The sequence below is a fragment of the Danio rerio genome, chromosome 13 (assembly GCF_049306965.1).
Source record: "Danio rerio strain Tuebingen ecotype United States chromosome 13, GRCz12tu, whole genome shotgun sequence".
Lineage (NCBI taxonomy): Eukaryota > Metazoa > Chordata > Actinopteri > Cypriniformes > Danionidae > Danio > Danio rerio.
Window position 1 is genome coordinate 56,192,501 of NC_133188.1, and position 24,000 is coordinate 56,216,500.

Genomic DNA, 24,000 nt, shown 5'->3' on the forward strand with positions numbered 1-24,000 from the left:
TCATTTATTCGTGTGTGTGTGTGTGTTTGTGTGTGTGTGTGTGTGTGTGTGTGTGTGTTTGTGTGTGTGTGTGTGTGATTGTGTACACAGCTTCACAGCTTTTTTTAATTACAGCATATACTCAGAAGTTTGGCTTTTTTGCAACCCAGGCTCATTCTGAAAACGTAGTCCAGCGGACGTTTCTGGAGACCGCGAAATATGTCCCGGGAGGTAAGTATTTGTGCAGTTTTTGTTTTCGCGAATCCGCGAGAGGCCACTGTGTGCGCTTTTTCATATGTCGAACGTCTCTCGCGAGTGCCGTTCGCGCCCGCGCTGTTCTCGCGTCAACCCACCAGAGGCCGCTGTCCGACTGACCGAATGATTGACCGCGCGACCGGCCAATCGGCTGACCCACCCTCCTCCTTCCCTGAACCCAACCAGCTTTACCGATTGACTCGCCCGCCTGCTCACCTCCCTAAACCCGAGCAACAATTTAGAAAAGCGTCTAGAAAAGAAAATCCCTCTTCTGATTTTTTTTTCTTACCACTTTTTCGGATTTCACCTTGTTCTCACCCTGTTATGAACTCGTTGCTTTATTTTTTGGATTCTGTTTTTGACTTACCTGATTTCTGGAACCGCTCTTCCCCAGACTCGAACCCGGACGCCTTTGTCAACTCCTCTCTGCATCTGAAGTCCGCCGACGCACACGATGAGCTGACCGAACAAACTGATTGCGAAAAGTCCTCCACACGGAGGTAAGCGGTCAGCCGGCAAGTGCGAAAGGGAACGGAGTTGCACCGCCCCCGTAGCATAGGTTTAAAAAATGAAATGCAGCCATACGTACCTCCCAGGACGTATTTCGTGGTCTCCAGAAACGTCCACAGGACTATGTTTTCAGAATGAGCCTGGGTTGCTTTTTTGTTTTCAATAAGGGAGAAGCAGTGGTGCAGTAGGTAGTGCTTTCGCCTCACAACAAGAAGGTCGCTGGTTCGAGCCTCGGCTCAGTTGGCGTTTCTGTGTGGAGTTTGCATGTTCTCCTTGCGTTCGCGTGGGTTTTCTCCGGGTGCTCCGGTTTCCCCCACAGTCCAAACACATGCGGTACAGGTGAATTGAGTAGGCTAAATTGTCTGTAGTGTATGAGTGTGTGTGTGAATGTGTGTGTGGATGTTTCTCAGAGATGGGTTGCAGCTGAAAGGGCATCCGCTGCATGAAAACTTGCTGGATAAGTTGGCGGTTCATTCCACTGTGGTGACCCCGGATTAATAAAGGGACTAAGCCGACAAGAAAATGAATGAATGAATGTTTTCAATAATTATTGCTCCAACAGAGCTTTACTGTCATTACCAGTGTTGTGCAAGTTACTTCCAAACTGTAGTACATTACAGATTACTTATTACTGATATTTAAATTAATCCCTTACCTGACAATATTACTGTCTCAGAATTGTAATATGTTACATTACTCTTATTTTACTGTTTAGCTACTTTCACCCAAATAACTACAGAATTAGAACGACTCTGATGACTGTGGATGACTTAGAATGACTGTGACCTCTCCAGGATACTAACAGTATAGTATATATTTGGCAACGTGAAGGCTCAAGACAATGCAAGAACAGATGAAAGTCAGAATCACAAATGATCCAAGTCTGTTAAAAGTAAGGTAGAGGGTAAAGTGATGATCTGGCAATATCTGTGAATAGTTTGACTATATTCATATTAGACACAACAGGGCGATATGTAAACTCCACTGCCATCAGAAGATGCAGATGTTTTCTTCTCTTATTGTTGCCATTATTCTATTCACTTTAAATTCAAGTGGTTTACTACACAGTACAGTCCTGCACAAAATAAGCATGATGAACAGCTTTCTCAATATAATGTTAGTGCACCGATTTCCTCTGTTTGTGGACAAAACTGCTTGCAAGCTCTCAAATATACGCTGCTCGCGTGCAAACTGTCTCACGCTCTCTCAAATATGCACTGCTCATGCACAAATGTTCCTGCACGCTCTCAGTACACTGCTCACTCAGTGAGATTATATGCAGACTCACAACTTGTGTCTTGTGTTCTCTCTTCCTTTTGTGCTCTTTGATATGATTTATATTAGAGCACTATTTATTAACAATAACCAAAACACTAAAATAGACTTACACATTACATTTTGAATCTAATAAACCGTCACATTTTTGGCTGTATATGATGAGATATTTCCAGTTTCAAACACTTAAGGACACAGAGAATAGATGTTGGATGTAAAGAATACCTTTTATTTTAAAAACCTTTATTAAACATCCAAAAGGTGAACCATACTAATTTAAAAAAAAACATTTAAACACAAATATAACCAACACAAGCAGAAATGTAACTCATAGAAAATAGGGAAACACTTGTAGTCTACTGTACTATTCACTCTTCAAATTAATCTCTCTATCAAACCCATTATATCATGGCAACTAAAATAAAGTGAACACGTCTCTGCTGTCTTCCACATTGCTGATGAGATTGTGGAGGACATTTTCCCAGTCATCCTCTTCATTTTGAGGAGAAGCTGTTCCACAGGGCCTCTGAACATGCATACTGGCATGTACAGTGTTTTGAACAGTACTGTAGTAAAGTACTTCAATTAATCAGTTGTGGTAATATATATATATATATATATATATATATATATATATATATATATATATATATATATATATATATATATATATATATATAAATATGGAAAACGTGTGCATGTTGTTACCAAAACTAAAAATTTATTCATTTTTTTTAAGTGAGGAATGTAAACAATATAATTTGCACAAAAAAAACATTTCTCTAATGAAGTTGTTACTCCACCCCGTTTAGAGCGTCGGTATCAACATTTTACATTACAACTAACATGGTTTAAATGATGAATCTGCAAAAAAAGCTGCTATAGGTTTTGGGAAACACTCGTCACTACAATATTCTTTTCCCAAACGATGCATCGTACAAGTTACTACATCAATTACTAGTTGCATCACCATAGCAACTGTAGAATCACCACAACAGATCAATTACTAGTGTTGTTGTGTTAGCATAGTTTATATATATATATATATATATATATATATATATATATATATATATATATATATATATATACATATGTATATGTATATATATATATATATACATAGTAAACTGTAATATATAATGTAGTTTACATCAGTGTTCTCTACAGTTCAACTGTTGTGTAATGCAGTGTAATATACTCAGAGTTGTAGAAAACTACAGTAATAATTTCAGTATAGTAAGCATTCATTTGTTTATATTAATGTAGTTGTAGCAACTGTAGACTCACCACAACAAATTAAGTACTGTAGTTGCTGTGTTACCATGGCAACTGTAGAATCACCACAACAAATCAAATACTATAGTTGTTGTGTAACCATAGCAACTGTTGAATCACCACAACAGATCAGTAACTACAGCTGCTGTGTTACCATAACAACTGTAGAATCACCACAACAGATCAATTGCTATAGTTGTTACAGATTAACAGATCAATTAATTCACTATGGTGTGATTTGAAAACACAGTTTTTACTATACGTTACTATTATTAAATGAAGTTAATAATAAAAAAAATCAATGTTCCTTGGTTTGTTAAAGAAACATTTTTGTCCATGTCAACTTATTTTCAATGTAGAAAAAGTTTTACAGCTTCATATTTTGTGGAAACTGTTCTATATTGTATTTTTCAGGATTCCCAGATCAGTAGAAAGTTTAGAAGAACAGAATTTAATCTAAATGAAACCTTTTGTAATTGTAAATTATTAAATAGTAATTGTTTTGTTTGATCAACATAATGCATCTTTGCTGAATAAAAAAATTAATTTTCTTTTATTTTGACTAAAAGTAATGCATAATTTGAAATCAGTCACTGACTACAGTTCAGAAGTAATCCAGCACGCTGTGGTTCTGGAAATGCAGCAGAGCAGATCTTCAGTATATCCATAACAGCTCCTCACATTCACCAGCACTGACCTTTACCAACATGTCTAATGTGTGTTCAAGCACAATCACAGGTGTCTTTATCAATATTTAACCATCATAGCAGCCAGCAGGAGTTCACTGGCCTGAAGTTACATCTCACAATTATAAGTTATGTCTCACAATTATGAGTTTATTTCTTGCAATCATGAGTTAAAATCTTTCAATTATGATTTTACATCTCACAATCATGAATTTATCTTACATTTATGATTTTGCAATTATGAGTTACGTCTCGCAATTATGAGTTACGTCTCGCAATTATGAGTTACATCTCATAATTATAAGTTGTCTCACATTTATGATTTACATCTTGCAATTATGAGTTACAATTATGTCTCGCAATTGTGATTTTACATCATGAAACTGAGCTGTATCAGAATTATGAGTTACCTCTCACAATTATGAGTTACGTCTCGCAATTATGAGTTACGTCTCGCAATTATGAGTTACGTCTCGCAATTATGAATTACGTCTCGCAATTATGAGTTACGTCTCGCAATTATGAGTTACGTCTCGCAATTATGAGTTACGTCTCGCAATTATGAATTACGTCTCGCAATTATGAGTTACGTCTCGCAATTATGAGTTACGTCTCGCAATTATGAGTTACGTCTCGCAATTATGAATTACGTCTCGCAATTATGAGTTACGTCTCGCAATTATGAGTTACGTCTCGCAATTATGAGTTACGTCTCGCAATTATGAGTTACATCTCGCAATTATGAGTTACGTCTTGCAATTATGAATTATGTCTCGCAATTATGAGTTACGTCTCGCAATTATGAGTTACGTCTCGCAATTATGAGTTACATCTCATAATTATAAGTTGTCTCACATTTATGATTTACATCTTGCAATTATGAGTTACAATTATGTCTCGCAATTGTGATTTTACATCATGAAACTGAGCTGTATCAGAATAATGAGTTACCTCTCACAATTATGAGTTACGTCTCGCAATTATGAGTTACGTCTCGCAATTATGAGTTACGTCTCGCAATTATGAATTACGTCTCGCAATTATGAGTTACGTCTCGCAATTATGAGTTACGTCTCGCAATTATTAGTTACGTCTCGCAATTATGAATTACGTCTCGCAATTATGAGTTACGTCTCGCAATTATGAGTTACGTCTCGCAATTATGAATTACGTCTCGCAATTATGAGTTACGTCTCGCAATTATGAATTACGTCTCGCAATTATGAGTTACATCTCGCAATTATGAGTTACGTCTTGCAATTATGAATTATGTCTCGCAATTATGAGTTACGTCTCGCAATTATGAGTTACGTCTCGCAATTATGAGTTACGTCTCGCATTTATGAGTTACGTCTCGCAATTATGAATTACGTCTCGCAATTATGAGTTACATCTCGCAATTATGAGTTACGACATACAATTATGAAATATGTCTCACAATTATGAGTTACGTCTCGCAATTATGAATTACGTCTCGCAATTATGAGTTACATCTCGCAATTATGAGTTACGTCTCGCAATTATGAGTTACGCCTTGCAATTATGAATTACGTCTCGCAATTATGAGTTATGTCTCGCAATTATGAATTACGTCTCGCAATTATGAATTACGTCTCGCAATTATGAATTACGTCTCGCAATTATGAGTTACATCTCGCAATTATGAGTTACGTCTCGCAATTATGAGTTACGTCTCGCATTTATGAGTTACGTCTCGCAATTATAAGTTACGTCTCGCAATTATGAGTTACGTCTCGCAATTATGAGTTACGTCTCGCATTTATGAGTTATGTCTCGCATTTATGAATTACGTCTCGCAATTATAAGTTACGTCTCGCAATTATGAGTTATGTCTCGCAATTATGAGTTACGTCTCGCATTTATGAGTTATGTCTCGCATTTATGAATTACGTCTCGCAATTATGAGTTACCTCTCCCAATTAGGAGTTACGTCTCGCAATGATGAGTTTACATTTTGCAATTATGAGTTATGTCGCACAATTATGAGTTTATATTTAGCAATTGAGTTATGTCTCACAATTATGAGTTACGTCTCGCAATTATGAATTATGTCTCACAATTATGAATTTTATCTCTGAATTATGAAGTACGCCTCACATTTATGATTTACATCTTGCAATTATGAGTTACGTCTCGCAATTATGAATTTTGTTTGCAATTATGAATTATGTCTCGCAACTATGAGTTTCGTCTTGCAACTATGAGTTTCGTCTCGCAACTATGAGTTTCGTCTTGCAACTATGAGTTTCGTCTTGCAACTATGAGTTTCGTCTCGCAACTATGAGTTTCGTCTCGCAACTATGAGTTTCGTCTTGCAACTATGAGTTTCGTCTTGCAACTATGAGTTTCGTCTCGCAACTATGAGTTTCGTCTCGCAACTATGAGTTTTGTCTTGCAACTATGAGTTTTGTCTCGCAACTATGAGTTTCGTCTTGCAACTATGAGTTTTGTCTCGCAACTATGAGTTACGTCTCACAATTATGATTAACGTCTGGCATGTATGATTTTACATCTCGCAGTTGTGATTTTACGTCATGCAATTATGACTTATGTCTTATAATTATGAGTTACATCTCACAGTTAAAAGTTGCATCTCGCAATTTTGAATTACGTCTCGCAATTATGCATTACCTTGAAATTGTATGTTTACAACAAGTATGTTGTTGCAATAATGAGTTTGCATCTACAGTCATCCGGCCGCATCTTTTTACTGTTCTGCATTCTGTGCTGCAGCATCGTCAAAACACCTTTAATGTTTGTGGTTTAGTGCATGTCTCTCTGGTCAGAGCAGAGCAGTGTGTGTTATTTGAGTGATTTGTCCTGGCTAATGTGTTGTGCTGCTGTCCTGATATTGGGCTGTTTGTCAGAGTTAGCGGCGCCGCAGGTTTGTGTTGAAGTGTGATGGATGTAATTACAGCCGCTTTACTGTGTTTTCACTGGTCTGTTGTTGAGCTCAGAGGCTCCTCTAAAGTTCAGCTCAGTGTTTATTGGCCGCTCTGAGCTGTTTGTGCTGCTGATGGGCTTTTCTCTCTCTGCTGGACGCTGCATGGGTTTATTGTTGCCTCTGGACGCTCAGCAGACATGTGACAGAATCAGAACACTTTCTAGTTCACTTGATAGTTCACTCATGCAGCTGAATGAGGACACCACCGTCTGTGTGTTTTCATCCAGCGCCGGTCATTAACACTATCACAGAAACAGCAGCAGGAGCACTTGTATGGTTTTTAGGTGTGTGGTCAGTAGTGTTGGCCACGTGTGTGTTTGTGTGCGTGTGTGTATGTGTGTGTGTGTGTGTGTGTGTGTGTGTGTGTATGTGTGTGTGTGTGTGTGTGTGTGTGTGTGTGTGTGTGTGTGTGTTGTCAGTAGTGTTGGCCACGTGTGTGTGTGTGTGTGTGTGTGTGTGTGTGTATGTGTGTGTTGTCAGTAGTGTTGGCCAGAGGTGTGTGTGGGTGTATGTGTGTGTTGTCAGTAGTGTTGGCCAGAGGTGTGTGTGTGAATGGTCAGTAATGTTGGCTACAGGTTTGTATGTGCGTGTGTGTGTGGTCAGTAGTGTTGGTCACAGGTGTGTGTGTCAGTGTATTTGCGTGTCTACTAGGTGTGTGTGAGTATATGTTTAATGGGTGTGAGTGTGTGTGTGTGTGTGTGTGTGTGTGTGTGTGGTCAATAATGTTGGTCACAGGTGTGTGTGTGTGTGGTCAATAATGTTGGTCAAAGGTGTGTGTGTGTGTTGTCAATAGTGTTGGCCACGCCTGTGTGCGTGTGTGTGTGGTCAGTAATGTTGGTCACAGGTGTGTTTGTGTGTGTGTGTGGTCAATAGTGTTGGCCGCGCGCGTGTGTGTGTGTGTGTGTGTGTGTGAGAGTGAGAGTGAGAGTGAGAGTGAGAGTGAGTGAGTGTGTGTATGTGTGTGTGTGTGTGTGTGTGTGTGTGTGTGTGTGTGTGTGTGTGTGTGTGTGTGTGTGCGTGCGTGCGTGCGTGCGTGCGTGTGTGCGTGCGTGCGTATGTGTGTGTGTGTGTGTGGTCAGTATTGTTGGTCACAGGTGTGTGTGTGTGTGTGTGTGTGTGTGTGTGTGTGGTCAATAGTGTTGGTCACGTGTGTGTGTGTGTGTGTGTGTGTGTGTGTGTTCAGTAATGTTGGTCACGGATATCTCTGTGTGTGTGTGTTTTAGTTTTACAGACGTGTGTTTAACAGGTGTGTCTGCGTGGTCAGTAATCATGGCCTTAAGTGTGTGTGTGTTTAACAGATGTGTGTGTGTGTGGTCAGTAATGTTGCTCACATGTGTGTGTGTGTTTTAGTTTTACAGATGTGTGTTTAACAGGTGTGTGTGCATGGTCAGTAATTGTGGCCAGGTGTGTGATTAACAGGTGTGTGTGTGTGTGTGTGTGTGTGTGTGTGTTTGTGGTAAGTAGTATTTGCCACAGGTGTATGTGTGTTTACAAGGTGTGTGTTAGTATGTGTTTAACAAGTGTGCGTGGTCAGTAGTGTTGGTCACAGGTGTGTGTGTGTGTGTGTGATTGTCTATATTTGTGCATGGATGGGTGTGCGTGTGTGTGAATGATTGTGTGTGAATGAATGTTAGCGATGTGATCTGCTCGTAACTCTGCGATTGTGTGTTTCAGGTGTGTATCGTGCAGAAGCGGGACACAGAGAAGATGTACGCCATGAAGTACATGAACAAGCAGCAGTGCATCGAGCGGGACGAGGTCCGCAACGTGTTCCGAGAGCTGGAGATCCTGCAGGAGATCGAACACGTGTTTCTAGTCAACCTCTGGTGAATATCTGCGCTTTACTGTTCTGCATCTGCAGCGCTTCTCACACTCGTCTTTACATCATTCATGCAGAGCACACACATACTGTAGAAATCTGAGATATGCTAATATATGCAAATTACATGACATACAAGAACACATAATGCACCAAGGAAAGATGGAGCCAGACTGTCTCGGCTGACAACTTTTCTTGTGTTTTTATTATTTCCAGCGCTTTCTGTTGAAGTGTTAACTCTGCTGATGTATGACCACTGAACACTATTGCAGTTGCAGATCAGTCATTCATTCATTCATTTTCTTGTCGGCTTAGTCCCTTTATTAATCCAGGGTCGCCACAGCGGAATGAACCACCAACTTATCCTGCACGTTTTTATGCAGTGGATGCCCTTCCAGCTGCAACCCATCTCTGGGAAACATCCACACACACATTCACACACACACTCATACACTACGGACAATTTAGCCTACCCAATTCACCTGTACCGCATGTGTTTGGACTGTGGGGGAAACCAGAGCACCCGGAGGAAACCCACACGAACGCAGGGAGAACATGCAAACTCCACACAGAAATGTTAGCTGAGCTGAGTCTCGAACAAGCAACCTTCTTGCTGTGAGGCGACAGCACTACCTACTGCGTCAATGCCTCACCCAGTTGCAGATCATAAATATTCCTAACAAATCTAATAAATGTCACATGAGACATACTCGTTACATAAACGCACTAAATCGCACTTCAGCAGTGTTTATTTGAGAGCGGACAAGAAAATTGGCACTTAATCAACGTATATTTAAGGGGGCGTAAGAAGTTTTGTGCACCAACAGAGGAATCAGCGCGCAAGCAAAGAGATTCGCATGCTTGTACATGTATGCGATCGCCACTTGTAATACTGCACTCATGCCATTAGTCATTGAAATAACGACACCTTATTTAGGCGGTTTAATCAAAATCCTATTCAAAAAGCCCATCGACTTTGGGACGAGGGAACCAGAACTGCTAAAATGCTTACTCTCTTCCGAGCTTTTGCATACAAATTGACGTCATAGTTTCTCCATTCTATTCCAGCATATGTTTTACACAGCAGATGCCCTTCCAGCTGCAACCCAGTACTGGGAAACACCCATACACACTCATTCACACCCATGCTCATACACTACAGCCAATTTAGTTCATCAGTTCTCCTATAGCGCATGTGTTTGGACTGTGGGGGAATCTGGGGCACCCGGAGGACTTGAACCAGTGACCTCTTGCTGTGAGGCCACAGTGCTAACCACTGAGCCACCGGGCAGCCCATGTATTCCAGACAGCAGTGTAATAATAAATTACAATAACAGCGGCTATTGTAAACTATGATGAAGAGATTATAAACAACAAGTAGAAGAAAGCTTCAGTTCTGCAGCTGTGAAATGTAGATCTCAAATGCCGAATGCATTAATATATTTAGTGTAAAAGCCAGCCTGATCTCACGAGAAAACGCCGTATGAATTGGTACGAGTTCAGTTGTACGACATTGTACGATTTTAAAAAGGAGGCGTGGCACCTAACCCCACCCCTAAACTCAACGGTCATTGGGGGATGAGCAAATTGTACTAAATTGTACGAATTAGATCTTACGAATTCATACGAATTAGCCACTAAATCAAAAAGTTACGAGATTGTGTTACGAAAGTTACGAGTCGCATGAGCCTGTAGGGGAAAAACCTCTCTGAGTTTCATCTAAAGGTGTTCAGAATGACAAAACGCAGAGAACGAGCTGCACAAACAATGCGTTTCTCATGCATATTGCAGCGTTGAGCTCTCCCACGCTGATCTCTTCCCGACTCCATCTGCTTCAACAAAAGCGCTCGTGATGGAGACGTTTCATCAGAGCGTTTATAAATAATACCTGTCGTTTATTGCTCAGAGCAGCCATATGGACAGAAACATCAGCACTCTGCATCCTGACAGACACAACATGTGGAGAAGATCCAGAAAAAATAAAAAACACAGCAAACTTCATCAAGCTGTCTAACTGAAGCATCTGCTGCGCTCCGTGTTTCTGATCAGCTCTTCTGAATCATGCTGCCCACCGTTACACTGCAAAATATAGTTATATACTGTTGAAGTCAGTATTATCAGCCCTCCTGAGTTATTCACCCTCCTGTATACTGTTGAATACAAGAAATCTGGAACATGTAAGCCTTTACTCCCAATAAGTGTGCGCAAGCCGTGCCTACATTGGAAATATCGAACTTGTGTGCGCAAATGACATGATATGTGAACAGCTTCATAAGCAGCAATGCTTCTCTTCACATCTTCAGAAGTTACCTTCACTCCCGATCCTGAAATCAGGAAAAGCTGAAATCTACCCGGAATACAGTAACGCGTTACACCCAACTCTGATCATTACTGAAGCCAAAAGCACTAGCTAAATCCACAGAGCTGATGATACTGGGGTGAAGTTGGGTTTATATTCGTGCATTAGAACTGTCTGCTTGATGATATGAACTCAGAAAAGTGTTAGTTGCAAATTCTAAATAGTGAAATTATATTAGCAGCCAATGACACTCAGTGCACAACACTGTTCACAGGTAAAATGCACAGTGCTAATGTTGTGTTCAAGTCACGCTTACATGCGATTTCAAACAGAATATGGACGAATGTGCAAACATAACACAAACTTCACCTCAGTATTGACGATTAGTGATGAGATGAAGCTCAGAAGAAACATGTACATTCAAAATATCCAGCACAGCTTTGAAAACTGTCCACAATACCAAACGTCCTTCTACATATTTAAAAAACAAACTGCTCAATTACCATGACTAATAAAACATTCACACCTAACATTTCTCTCATCTACACTCCATTTACTTCAGTTGAGCTTAAAACAACCTTCACTCAACACTTCCAATGCATTAAAACACACCATGCCGATTAAACAAAATTCACTTACATTCAGGTGAGCATGCTACAGTTTCTCAAGAGCACTTCTTCTACAACCCTACTTTTTCATTACAATGGTGCACTCTAGCGCCCTCTTGATGATGACAAATGAATAACATCACTCACAAACACAACAGGATTGTGACCTGCACATTATTCAGACACCAGATGAACAGTCAAACAGTCAAAAACACACAGCTGACAGAAACTAAAACAGCTGATGGAGTATACACTAACCTCCGCATTATTCAGACACTGACAGGAACATATTAACATATTAAGTGCTTAATATGGATTAATGCATTAAGAAAAAATATTAAAAACAGTACTCTATACTGTCATTTGGCCTTCTAATATCACTTTTTACTGCATTGAGCCATGGTAAGCTTCTTTATTTACCAGTTTAAACATGCAATATGTGTTTAGCATGCATCTTTAGCACATTGTGTTGATATTCTGCTTCAGCTGTATGTAGAAATTAACAGTCTAGTGTATACAGTTGATGTCAGAATTATTAGCCCTCCTGTATATCTTTTCTCCAATTTCTGTTTAACGGAGAGGAAAGTTCTAATTTCTAATCATAATAGTGTTAATAACTCATCTCTAATAACTCATTTATTTTCTCTTTGCCATGATGACAGATATTCTTCAAGACACTAGTGTTCAGCTTAAACTGATATTTAAATCTTCACTAGGGTAATTAGGGTAAAGTTAGGGTAATTAGGCAAGTCATTGTATAACAGTGGTTTGCTCTGGAGACAATCCAACACTAATATTGCTGAAGGGGCCAATAACATTGAGCTTAAAATGGCTTTAAAACAATTAAAAACGGGTTTTATTCTAGCCCAAATAAAACAAATAATACTTTCTCCAGAAGAACAAATATTAGAGGAAATACTGAGAACAATTCCTGAATCTGTTCAACATCATTTGGGAAATATTTAAGGAGGAAAACAACAAAATCACAGGAGGGCGAATAATTCCGACTTCAACTGTATGACTTTGTTAATGCATTAAGGCGCATGAAGTGTTTCCACGTTGAGTGTTTCAGATTGTCCTTCCTTATGAAGCAGTTTGAGTCTCAGATGTAGATTAGCGTCTCGGCGATGGACAGCTCACAGTGTTTGCTGCCTGTGATTTGAATAATGCAGCTTCAATCAGAACTGAAGAACTGATTCTGCCCCTGAGGGGCTGCATTTCTCAGTCGTCTGAATAGATTTATAGCTGGAAGAGCACACTATCAGAATGATATCACATTATAACTTTCAGATTTACCGTAGGAGCACGTTTGGCTTCAGGAGCTGGATTCCCAAAGCGTCTGTCCAATTTCTTACTGTATAACCTATAAGAATATAATCTAAGACTGCAGTGAAAGGGTTAGTTTAGTGTGTATTCTTTAAAACACTTCTTAAATGTCCTCTGAGTCTGAAGTGCCTTAAAAAACACATTTGCATTTGATGTTTGGCATAATTTGAAGTTAAACATAAATGTGGGCGGGGCAAATAAGTAGCCCCTCCCCATTTCTAAATCAGCCAGTAGCTTTTGTTTATAATATAGGCTCTGCCAGATTTCCTGCTGCAGCTTTAAGTACATTACACACTCCAAGTCCAAAATTATGTAAAATTATTAATTCTTTCATTCATAAAAATAACATGCAAATGTGAGCAAGATTTAATTATTATTTTGTTGTTCATTTGGCAGAGACACGGACATTAATTAGTATTTCTGCAATTGCAGCAGAATTAGCCAGAAGGCTATTTTTCATCTGCTGTCCCTGAACAACCTATAACACATCTGTCAAGCACATTTGAAGACTATGGGCTCTATTTTAACAATCTAGACACAAAGTCTAAAGCTCAGGGCGCAAAAGCATTAAGGGTGTCTCGGAATCCACTTTTGCTGTTTTACGTATGGATAAATCCGCTCTGCGCCTGGTGCATGGTCTAACAGGGCTGTGCTGATTCTCTTAATGAGCTCTGGCTGTGTTTTGAGCAGAACCTGCATTAAACCAATCAGAGTCTCGTCTCTCATTCCCTTTAAGAGTCAGTTGCGTCGCTCCATGGTGCATTTGCTATTTACATGGTGGACTTTATGTGTAAATGCTGAACGCTTCTCTAGCGAGAACACAGTTAATCAGAGCATCTGCAGCGCGAGGATAAAGAACCAGCCTCCTCCATTCAGCCTCTTTACTTTATCTCTTTACTTTACTCCTTTACTTTGGTGGAGTGAGGAAACGGTGGAAACTCACTCCACTGAACACATCCATTAGCTCAAATATTTAAGCTCCTTTGTTAAACGCAAAGATTTGCTTCAAAACTGTTTCTAAATTCAGTTCTGATCTCCAGCAAAGGAATAAATGAACAATAATAATGTAACGTGCTCAGAAAACTGAGTTATATCCAAACACACGTCCTGTTCTTATCCACATATGCTGATGCAGACGTCTCCAAAACCCCACAGCTGGACACATCTACACTTGTGTTTATTATAAATCTGCAGATAATCAATAATACTGATGATAATAATCACATTATACTAGGGATGTAATGGTATTGTAAATACCGTCATACCGCAATATTAATTTTTTTCGATATTACCGAAGTCGCATGACTCGGTAAAACTATAGGTCTTCTGAGAAAATTTGCTCAGGCGAATGAAGCGAACGGGAGGTAGCTTAAACTACATTTCCCATAAGTCCAGGCGTGGCCATAATCCTTTGCGGTCTGCTGTCGCTACAGATCCAGTAATGCGGAAATGGAGTGTGCTGCTAGTAGCGGAGATGAAAAAAAGATGGAAATGATCGAACCTAAAGCGGGTGTTGTCGCCGCGCGCGTACTGAATAGCAGTGTTGTCGCGCGTTCTGATCAGCTGTGTTGTCGCGAGCGTATTATAAAGCGCCGAGGGGGGGGTTGAGCGCGCATTCTCAAGAGCGGTGTTGTCTACTGAAGGGCTGGACGGAGGTTGTGTCGCGTCGCGGGGGCACTTTTGATCGATTTGGAAGGGCATTTTATATCCAAGACTAAAAAGGGCATGTGCACTGCACAGGTTGAGCCCTATGTGTGCACGTGCCTGCAAGTTGGTGAATACGACTAATAGCAGTCATGGGGACTGCAGAAACACAGCACACTGTTCAGATTGATGCAGACATTGACTTGTACTGCAAAGAGATCTCTATCTCACTCATGGTTTGTCTTCTCAAGTGGGGGAAAGACAATGCACAACGTTACCCCACTGCTGTCAACCTGGGCCAAGTCATATCTCTGTCCCAGAAACCTCAGTCCCAAATGAGAGGGTTTTTTTCTGTTGCAGGGGACATTGTAAATACCCAGAGATACCAGCTTTTACCAGATTATATTTATATGATAATTTTCCTTAAAACCATCTCTATCTAAGTAAGTGAGTGAGTGATTAAATGTTGAATGTGATGAGTTTTCAACAATACTAAATTGAAACTTTATTTTTTTACATGGTTTAATAATTTTTTGTTATTAAAATTGAAGTTCCTGTTTCAAAGCTTACAGATAGATGACTAATTTGTATGTCATTGACACTTTTGGCACTTTTTTGGAGTATTTTCATAAGTTTTGTTTTTTCCTGTAAATGATTCAATAAATACCGTACCGTGACATTCATACCGAGGTATTACCGTACCGTGAAATTCTGATACCGTTACATCCCTACATTATACAGATGCAGATGCTCATCAATAAACTGAAGAAGCCCCCCGAGGTGAAGAAGGCATGGAGGCAGTGTGGTCATATTGATGGAGAAAATCATCATTTCTGGATCATTTTAATCCTTTAATTGTTTTCATGTGCAGTGAAATTTTTCTGTTGCTGATCATCCTGTGTGTTCAGCAGTGTGTTCAGCGTTTGAACCTGCATATGCACATAACTTACGTGCTCTGCTGGACTTTAGAGCAGCTGTTAGTCGGTCAATATTGCGGTCTATTTCAGTCTTTCAAAATTGCAACGCTCCAACAATGCGCCTTAACACACCTCCTCTATAGACCAGCACACACATGAGTCCACAGAGTGCAGCAAATGGATTTACTATTTAAACAGCGTGACGCAAAATGCAAAAGATACTGTTGAGCTGGTCTGAAAATAGCAATAAATCACACCAAACACGTCTTGCGCTTTATTGTGCCGGGTGCATGATAGGGTCCTGCGCTTTCATTTGTCAAGGAAAAAAATTTTGATTTTTTTTTATTCTTTGAAAGTTTTAGTTTCGTTGGCTACACATTTTGGAAATGGCCGAAATTTTTTTTCGATTATTTATGAACACACACCGTATCCAATAGAGAAGCAAAATTACCATATGAGATCATGTATTTATAAAAAAAAATAGCATGGAACATGTTAAGATATTATCTGTCAGATCACATTTTCACACTACGAATCTTTCATCAATCATAACAAAATTTGGAATTGTTTTTTCTTTTATCGCATCTGTAAAAAGCATTTTGAGAGGTGTTCAGACAGTTCAGTCTGCAGGGAATAAATACAAAAAATTGCACATGAATATTTCGTACCTGGGCGGCTCAGGGGTGTCAAACTGTGGCCTCACAGCAGAAATGCTGCTGGATCAAGTCTGGGTCAGTTGGTGTTTCTGTGTGGAGTTTGCATGTTCTCCCCGTGTTGGCGTGGGTTTCCTCCAGATGCTCCGGTTTCCCCCACAGTCCAAACACTGAAGAACTGATCAACTAAATTGTTCATAGTGTGTGAATATGAATGAGTGTGTATGGGTGTTTCCAATTACTGGGTTGCATCTGGAAGGACATCCGCTGCGTAAAACATATGCTGGAATAGTTGGCAGTTCATTCTGCTGTGGAGACCCCTGAAAGAAAGAAAATAATGAACGAATGAAGTCAAAGTCAAAGTCAGCTTTATTGTCAATTCAGCCACATGTACAAGACATACAGAGAATCGAAATTGCGTTACTCTCAGACCCAAGGTGCTTAACATTAATATAAAATATATATATAAAAAAATAGTAGAGTTTAAGAAAGAAAAAAAAAAGAAAATTTACAGTATATACATTGCACATAAATGTGGTCTAAAAAATATACATATGTAATAAAAATTGTACTTATTTAGTACAAGAATTTAGTACTTAAAGAAAATTCGAGTACTTCAAGAATTTAGTACTTCAGAGTGCAAACACCTAAATCGTCCTGTAGGTGGCGGGGCATTTCACATACCAGACAGAATGAGCTTTATCCACACAGACTTTTAATTTTCAGCCAGGCCAGCCTGATCTCATTAGGAAACGTGTATTTTACGTTTTGTCAGTTTAGTGGCTAATGTGTACGAGTTTAGTCAAACGAAAATATAAGTTTTAAAAAGGAGGCGTGGCACCCAACCCCACCCCTAACCCCAACCGTCATTGGGTGATCAGCAAATCTTTCTAAATTGTACGAATTCATATGAACTAGCCACTAAATCAAACAATTACGAATCGCCATGAGATTGGGTTGGCCAGGCAGCTCAAGGGCTTCCGGTGACCTGTCTTTCCATTACAAAATGTACAAAATCAGATTTTCTTTAAAAATCTGTGATCTTCACTGCCTGTTAAAGGCACTGAATTAAACTCATTTCCCCTGCCCTATCTCTAAAATATGACCATTTATTTTATCCCAGTATTTTCAATGGATTTTCTGCGCTAGCCTGTTGCTACTGACGGTGCTAGTGGTTACAACAGTCTTTTATCTCGTTTTACGCTTGAACAACTTAAAGAATGCTTGAGTCTATTTAACTGTATTGTTATTGTATGTATTGTATTACATTACATCCGTGCTGTAAATACAACCTTGTGAAATTGAAAATAGTCTCATTAAGTTTTCATCAGAAGTTTATCCTTGGCTTTAAAACTCTAGCTGTGCATGGAGCCCATTGGATTGCTCAGAAAAATGTGATTGACGTTCAAATAAGATTTACATTGGCGGAAATGAGAAACTGCAACTTGAGATTGCTTATATCTCACAGGTTCGTCTGTACAGTTTCTTTTCAGCATTCTTCATCTTTTCATCCTCCCACTGAGGGTTGCAATGAAGCGAGTGAAAGAGAACAGACTCTGAATCTCTCTGTGTGTTGGTGAAGTGCGCTGAAGGACAGAAATGCTTTTGTAAGTCAATGTCGAGCACTGAAGTCTGTGAAGAAAGGAAGGACGGCTTGACATTGACAACTTCATCTCAACACACTGTACATACATTTTATACATTCAGCTGATAATATTTGCCCTCCTTTTTATTCTTTTGCAAATATTTCGCAAGGGATTTTAACAGAGCAGGGATATTTACACAGTATTTCATATAATGTTTATTCTGGCTAAAGCCCTATTTATTTTAAATCTGGAATTAAAGCAGTTACATTTTTTAGTAAATCATTTTCAGATTAATATTATTAGTCACCTTAAAAATTTACATTTCAGATTGTCTACAGAACAAACCACTGTTGTCCAAATACCTGCCTAATTAACCTAATTAAGCCTTTAATGTCACTTTAAGCTGAATACTGGTACACCACCTGACAAAAGTCTTGTCATCACTCTCAGCTGTAAGAGCAGCAGATAGTATCTGGTCTTCTAGTTGATGATGTGTGAAAGTGTCAGAAGGTGGATTTCTCTGCTGGATCATCTGCTGATCTGCATCTCAATCATCACCAATACTGCAGAAGACCTACTGGAACCAGCATGGACCAAGATTCTGACAGAAATCAGTCAAGTTTGGTGAAGGAGACATTATGGTTTGGGTTCATTCAGTATGGGGGCGTGTGAGAGATCTGCAACATCAACAGCCTGAGGTATCAAGACATCTGTGCTGCCCATTACATTACAAACCACAGGAGAGGGACAATTCTCCAGCAGGATAGCGCTCCTGCTCATACTTCAGCCTCCACATCAAAGCTCCTGAAAGCAGAGAGTGCTCCAGGATTGGCCAGCCCAGTCACCAGACATCAACATTATTGAGCTGATAAAGGAGGCGGTATTGATGATGAACGCAAAGACTCTTGATGAGCTCTGGGAGTCCTGCATAAAGGCTTTCTTTGCCATTCAACATCAAGACATGATCAGATTTTATTGAGCTCAAATAAGCAAAATCTAGAGGCCTTCGCCTTTCATAGAGACACTTCTGACATCGAATCAACAACGACAAGTCAAGATATTATCTGTGTTTATAAAACTTGAATAGGTGAGAAGACTTCTGTCAGGTAGTGTAAATAGTAAAATAACTAGTGAAGTATTATGTCCTGTCATCATGACAAAAACTAAAGTAATTAGCTAATAAAAATATCTGGTTTATAAATGGGTTCACTGCAAAAACTAGTTTTCTTACTCAGAGTTTTTGTCTTTTTTCTAGTCCAAATATCTAATCATTCTTAAATCAAGCATTTTCTAGACAAGCAAAACTACAGTCTTGTTTTCAGTAGTAATGAGTCCAAATGAAGTGAGTTTAAAAAAAGCTAAATAATCTTGTCAAAGTGAAAATAAGATTATTTAGTTTACCTCCCCTGTCAGATAGGTGAATGTCTTTAGCTTGCTTTAAGGAAAAACTCACTTTATTTTGACATTATTTCTGAAAACAAGACCATGGGCTCTATTTTAACGATCTAGGTGCAAAGTCTAAGGGCCCTATCATACACCCGGCGCAATGGGCCGCAAGACGTTAGGCAATTGTTGTTTGCTAGTTTCAGCTTGGCACAAGAGTCGTTTTGACGTTTTGCACCACACTGCTTAATAGCAAATGAATTTGCGCTCATATGTGCGCCCATAGGCGTTTTGGTCTAAAAAAAGCGGTGCTATTTTGAGAAACTAAATTAGACTGTTCAATAGACCAGCTGAGAGTAGGACTAAAGTCCAGCGCAGACTGTGCTAGTTGTGCACCTCGCCTAAACATTGCTTAATACACAAATGTAGAGCAATACGCAAATACCTTTACAAATAGAAAATAATTAAAGGATTAAAATCTTACAAAAAATATTATTTTCTAGATAAATATAAAAATCATACTTTCATGCCTTCATCTCAGGGGGCTTTTTAGTACTATTATTTATTATATGCAGATTTATATTAGGGGCGAAGCAGTCGCGCAGTAGGTAGTGCTGTCGCCACACAGCAAGAAGGTTGCTGGTTCGAGCCTCAGCTTAGTTGGCGTTTCTGTGTAGAGTTTGCATGTTCTCCCTGCGTTCGCGTGGGTTTCCTCCGGGTGCTCCGGTTTCCCCCACAGTCCAAAGACATGTGGTACAGGTGAATTGGGTAGGCTAAATTGTCCGTAGTGTACGAATGTGTGTGTGGATGTTTCCCAGAGATGGGTTGCGGCTGGAAGGGCATCTGTTGCGTAAAAACTTGCTGGATAAGTTGGCGGTTCATTCCACTGTGTCGACCTCAGATTAATAAAGGGACTAAGCCGACAAGAAAATGAATGAATGAATATTTATATTTGCTTTATTAAAATCAAGCTTAGATTTGCCTACCTGGTTTTAAACCATAAGGGGGCACAGCATGTGTGTTTGGATATAACTCAGTTTTCTGACCACACTTCGTTATTATTGTTCATTTATTCTGGAGATTAGAACTGAATTTAGAAATAATTTTTAAACTATTTTTGTGCACACCACAGTTCCCTATTCATGAGAGTGAAAGTGAAAGTAAAGAATGAGGAGGCTCATATCTCATTCTGTTGAACTGTTTTCCTGATAGTGAAGTGTTCAGTTTTTCAACTTACAAAGTCCGCCATGTAAATAGCAAATGCGCTGTGGCGCGACGCAACTGACTCTTAAAGGGAATAAGAGACAAGACTCTGATTGGTTTATTCTCAAAACCTACCCATAACTCATTAAGAGAATAAGCTCAACCCTGTTAGACCATGCGCCATGGCGCAAAGCAGATTTTTCCATCATTAAATAAGCAAAAGTGTATTCAGACATGCCCATAATCCTTTTGCTCCTGCGCTTTGGACTTTGCGCCTGGAACGTCAAAATAGAGCCCTAAAGCTCATGTGCCTTAACGCCCCTATTTTCTAGAGCGAAACACCCATGAGTCCACAAAGTGGTGCAAATAGATTTGCTATTTAAACAACGTGGCGGAAAATGGGAAAATGAAGGTTGCATTGGTCTGAAAATAGCAACATGTCGAAGCAAACACATCTTATTGCGCTGGGTGTATGATAGTGCCCAATATTTTAGCTTGTCTAGAAAATGCTTCTATATTTAGGAATCTTTAGATATCTGGACTATAAAATGAGACAAAAAGCAAGCATTTCTGCAGTGTTCAATAGTCTCTGGTAAACAGCAATTGGAAAACATTTATAAAAGAAGAAGAGACAATAATTTTGACTTCAGCTACAGACTGTAGATATATTCATACTGTATGGGCAGAGGGGATGGTCTCTCCTCTCCTCTTTGATGTGTCTCTGGTGAACACACTGAGCTTTGAAGACTCTCGGTCTCTGAAAGTCAAAGGAGCGTCTGCTGTTGGGAAATAAAGAGGCTTCATTCTCCTCCTCCACTCCTTAAAGCCTTTAAAATGTCAAGTATGCAGAAAGTTGTAATTACTGTATCCATTTACCGGCTCTGAGTCACAGCAGGAAGCCTGAGCGTGTGTTAAAACAGCTCCATTGCATAAACACAATCAGAGAGGCTGAGGTCCGACACACACACACACACACACACACACACACATACACACACACACACACACACGCAACATGACATTAACACTGATCTCAGTCAAAGCACCGGCGTCTCTGTCACTCCACATCAAATAAACATGAACTCAAATAAAGCAGAGAAAAAAACAACCTGCTGCTGACCAAAGCAAGTGCTGCTCATTTTCATTTCCTTGAGTTTGACACAGTGTCTCAGTGGTCAGCACTAGGGATGTAACGGTATCAGAATTTCACGGTACGGTAATACCTCGGTATGAATGTCACGGTACGGTATTTATTGAATCATTTACAGGAAAAAACAAAACTTATGAAAATACTCCAAAAAAGTGCCAAAAGTGTCAATGACATACAAATTAGCCATCTATCTGTAAGCTTTGAAACAGGAACTTCAATTTTAATAACAAAAAATTATTAAACCATGTAAAAAAATAAAGTTTCAATTTAGTATTGTTGAAAACTCATCACATTCAACATTTAATCACACTCAGCCCATCTACCCAGATGAGAGCTCTGCTAGTCGGACTTCTCATCAAGCATCTCCCGCTGGATCTAATCTCACTATATTTATTAAACGGGATATTTCATTTATCTTGTTGTCTTTATCTAACGACATATTCCCTGACTTTGGTCATTGGAATCTATTACTTGTTCTCAGGTAACGTGTTTTGGCTGAGCGCAAAGATAAGTTAATGATTAATGTAACCACGTACATTCTGTATATTGACTGATCGCTTGCCTTTATTTCCTATAATGTATAAACTTATTGTATGTTATACTTTTAAAATGGCCATTATCGATTCTTAAAACTGATACTCAGCAAAAGAGAGGCTGTGTTTCGTATTTTCACTGAAATTGAAAGGAGGCAGTGTTTTTCTGGAGGCAGTGTTTGCTCATGCAGCACGACGCCTCAACATGTCTGCTGTCTAAGTTGCTAATATTAAAATGAAAATAGGCAGTTCCTTAAATCATGTTTACATTTTGTTGAGAAAGTGAAACAACGAAGCCAGGGTGATGTGAATTAAGTTATAAAGTACACTGTTCCCTTTGAAGATTTACCCGTGTCCTCGGTATAATCTGCTTTTCCATATCAAACTGAGAAGAAGAGACTGCAGCCTTGATCAAACTTGCGAAGTCTGAACTTACACGGAGAAGATGCAGGACTGAACAGTGCGTGTTAGGCTACTTAATATTCAGGAAAAGCCCCAATCAGAGAGGCGAATGTCTGCAGCCCCGCTTCCGTTTTCAGATGTACAGGACAGTTTATAAGTATCACACACCAGACGCGCACATTCGAATGATATTTAACATGAAACTAATCAGATGGCGCTCTGTGGCGCGGCTGAAAAATGAACTGCGTCCCGAGCCGTCGCCGGGCGCCGCCGACTTGCGGCGCCGTTGTGTGTATCCTGATAGAAACCTATGTTTAGAATTCTAAAATACATGGCGCTGCGCGGCGCGCCGCCGAGCGCCACTTCTGGTGTGCGACCTGCTTTAGAGTTTTCCAGCTCTTTTCATCCCCGCTTCTAGCAGCACACTCCATTTCCGCATTACTGGATCTGTAGCGACAACAGACCGCAAGGGATGATGGTCAAGCATGGGCTGATGGCAATTGTAGTTTTCGCTACCTCCCGTTCGCTTCATTCGCCTGAGCAAATTTTCTCAGAAGACCTATAGTTTTACCGAGTCATGCGACTTCGGTAATATCGAAAAAAAATAATATTGCGGTATGACGGTATTAACAATACCGTTACATCCCTAGTCAGCACTGTGGCCTCATAGCAAGAAGATCGCTGCTTCGAGTCCCAGTTGGGTCAGTTGGTATTTCTGTGTGGAGTTTGCATGTTCTCCCCATGTTGGCGGAATCAACCGCCAACTTATCCAGCATATGTTTTATGCAGCGGATGCCCTTCCAACCGCAACCCATCACTGGGAAATACATACACACTCATTCACACACACAAACACAACGGACAAGTTAGCCTACCCAATTCCCCTATAGCGCATGTGTTTGGACTGTGGGGGAAACCGGAGCACCCGGAGGAAACCCACACCAACACGGGGAGAACATGCAAACTCCACACAGAAACACCAACTGACCCAGCTGAGGCTCGAACCAGCGACCTTCTTGCTGTGAGGCGACAGCACTACCTACTGAGCCACTGCGTCGACCTCTTGTCTATTTATTAGAAATTTATTATTAATTATGAAGAAAATAAATATGGTAATATTATACTTGAATGGTGTTTCTGTAAAAAAATCTGGTTGTCTTAAATTTTTAAGCTGAGTCAAATTAAGCTTATGAGTCCACTGAACTTATATTGTGTTAAACTGACTTAAAATTGCTTGCGTAACTTATGAAATTAAGTTACAACATGATTAACTTAAATAACTTCAGTTACAGTGAATGCTGTCAAGATTAATTGATCACATATATATATTTATTTATTTATTTATTTATTTATTTATTTATTTATTTATTTATTTATTTATTTATTAATTACAGTGTGAGTTTCTGGGGATTTTGCCAAAAATGTTGTTTAACGTAATGAATAATTAATTTTGATCTCCAATGGAAATCTCGGTTAATATCTGAGATGCTCAATAATGAGCATTTTGAGCATTTATGTATTTTTTATAG

General features: G+C 39.5%; 1 protein-coding gene across 1 annotated transcript in view; it reads left to right on the top strand.

Annotated features, from left to right (window-relative positions):
- The window catches only part of stk32c (serine/threonine kinase 32C), a 106,057-nt gene that overhangs the window by 54,503 nt on the left and 27,554 nt on the right, over positions 1–24,000 (top strand). Inside the window, exon 3 of the mRNA XM_073920397.1 lies at positions 8,623–8,774. Coding sequence (XP_073776498.1) covers positions 8,623–8,774 — 152 coding nt within the window. The remainder of the gene's footprint in view (positions 1–8,622; positions 8,775–24,000) is intronic.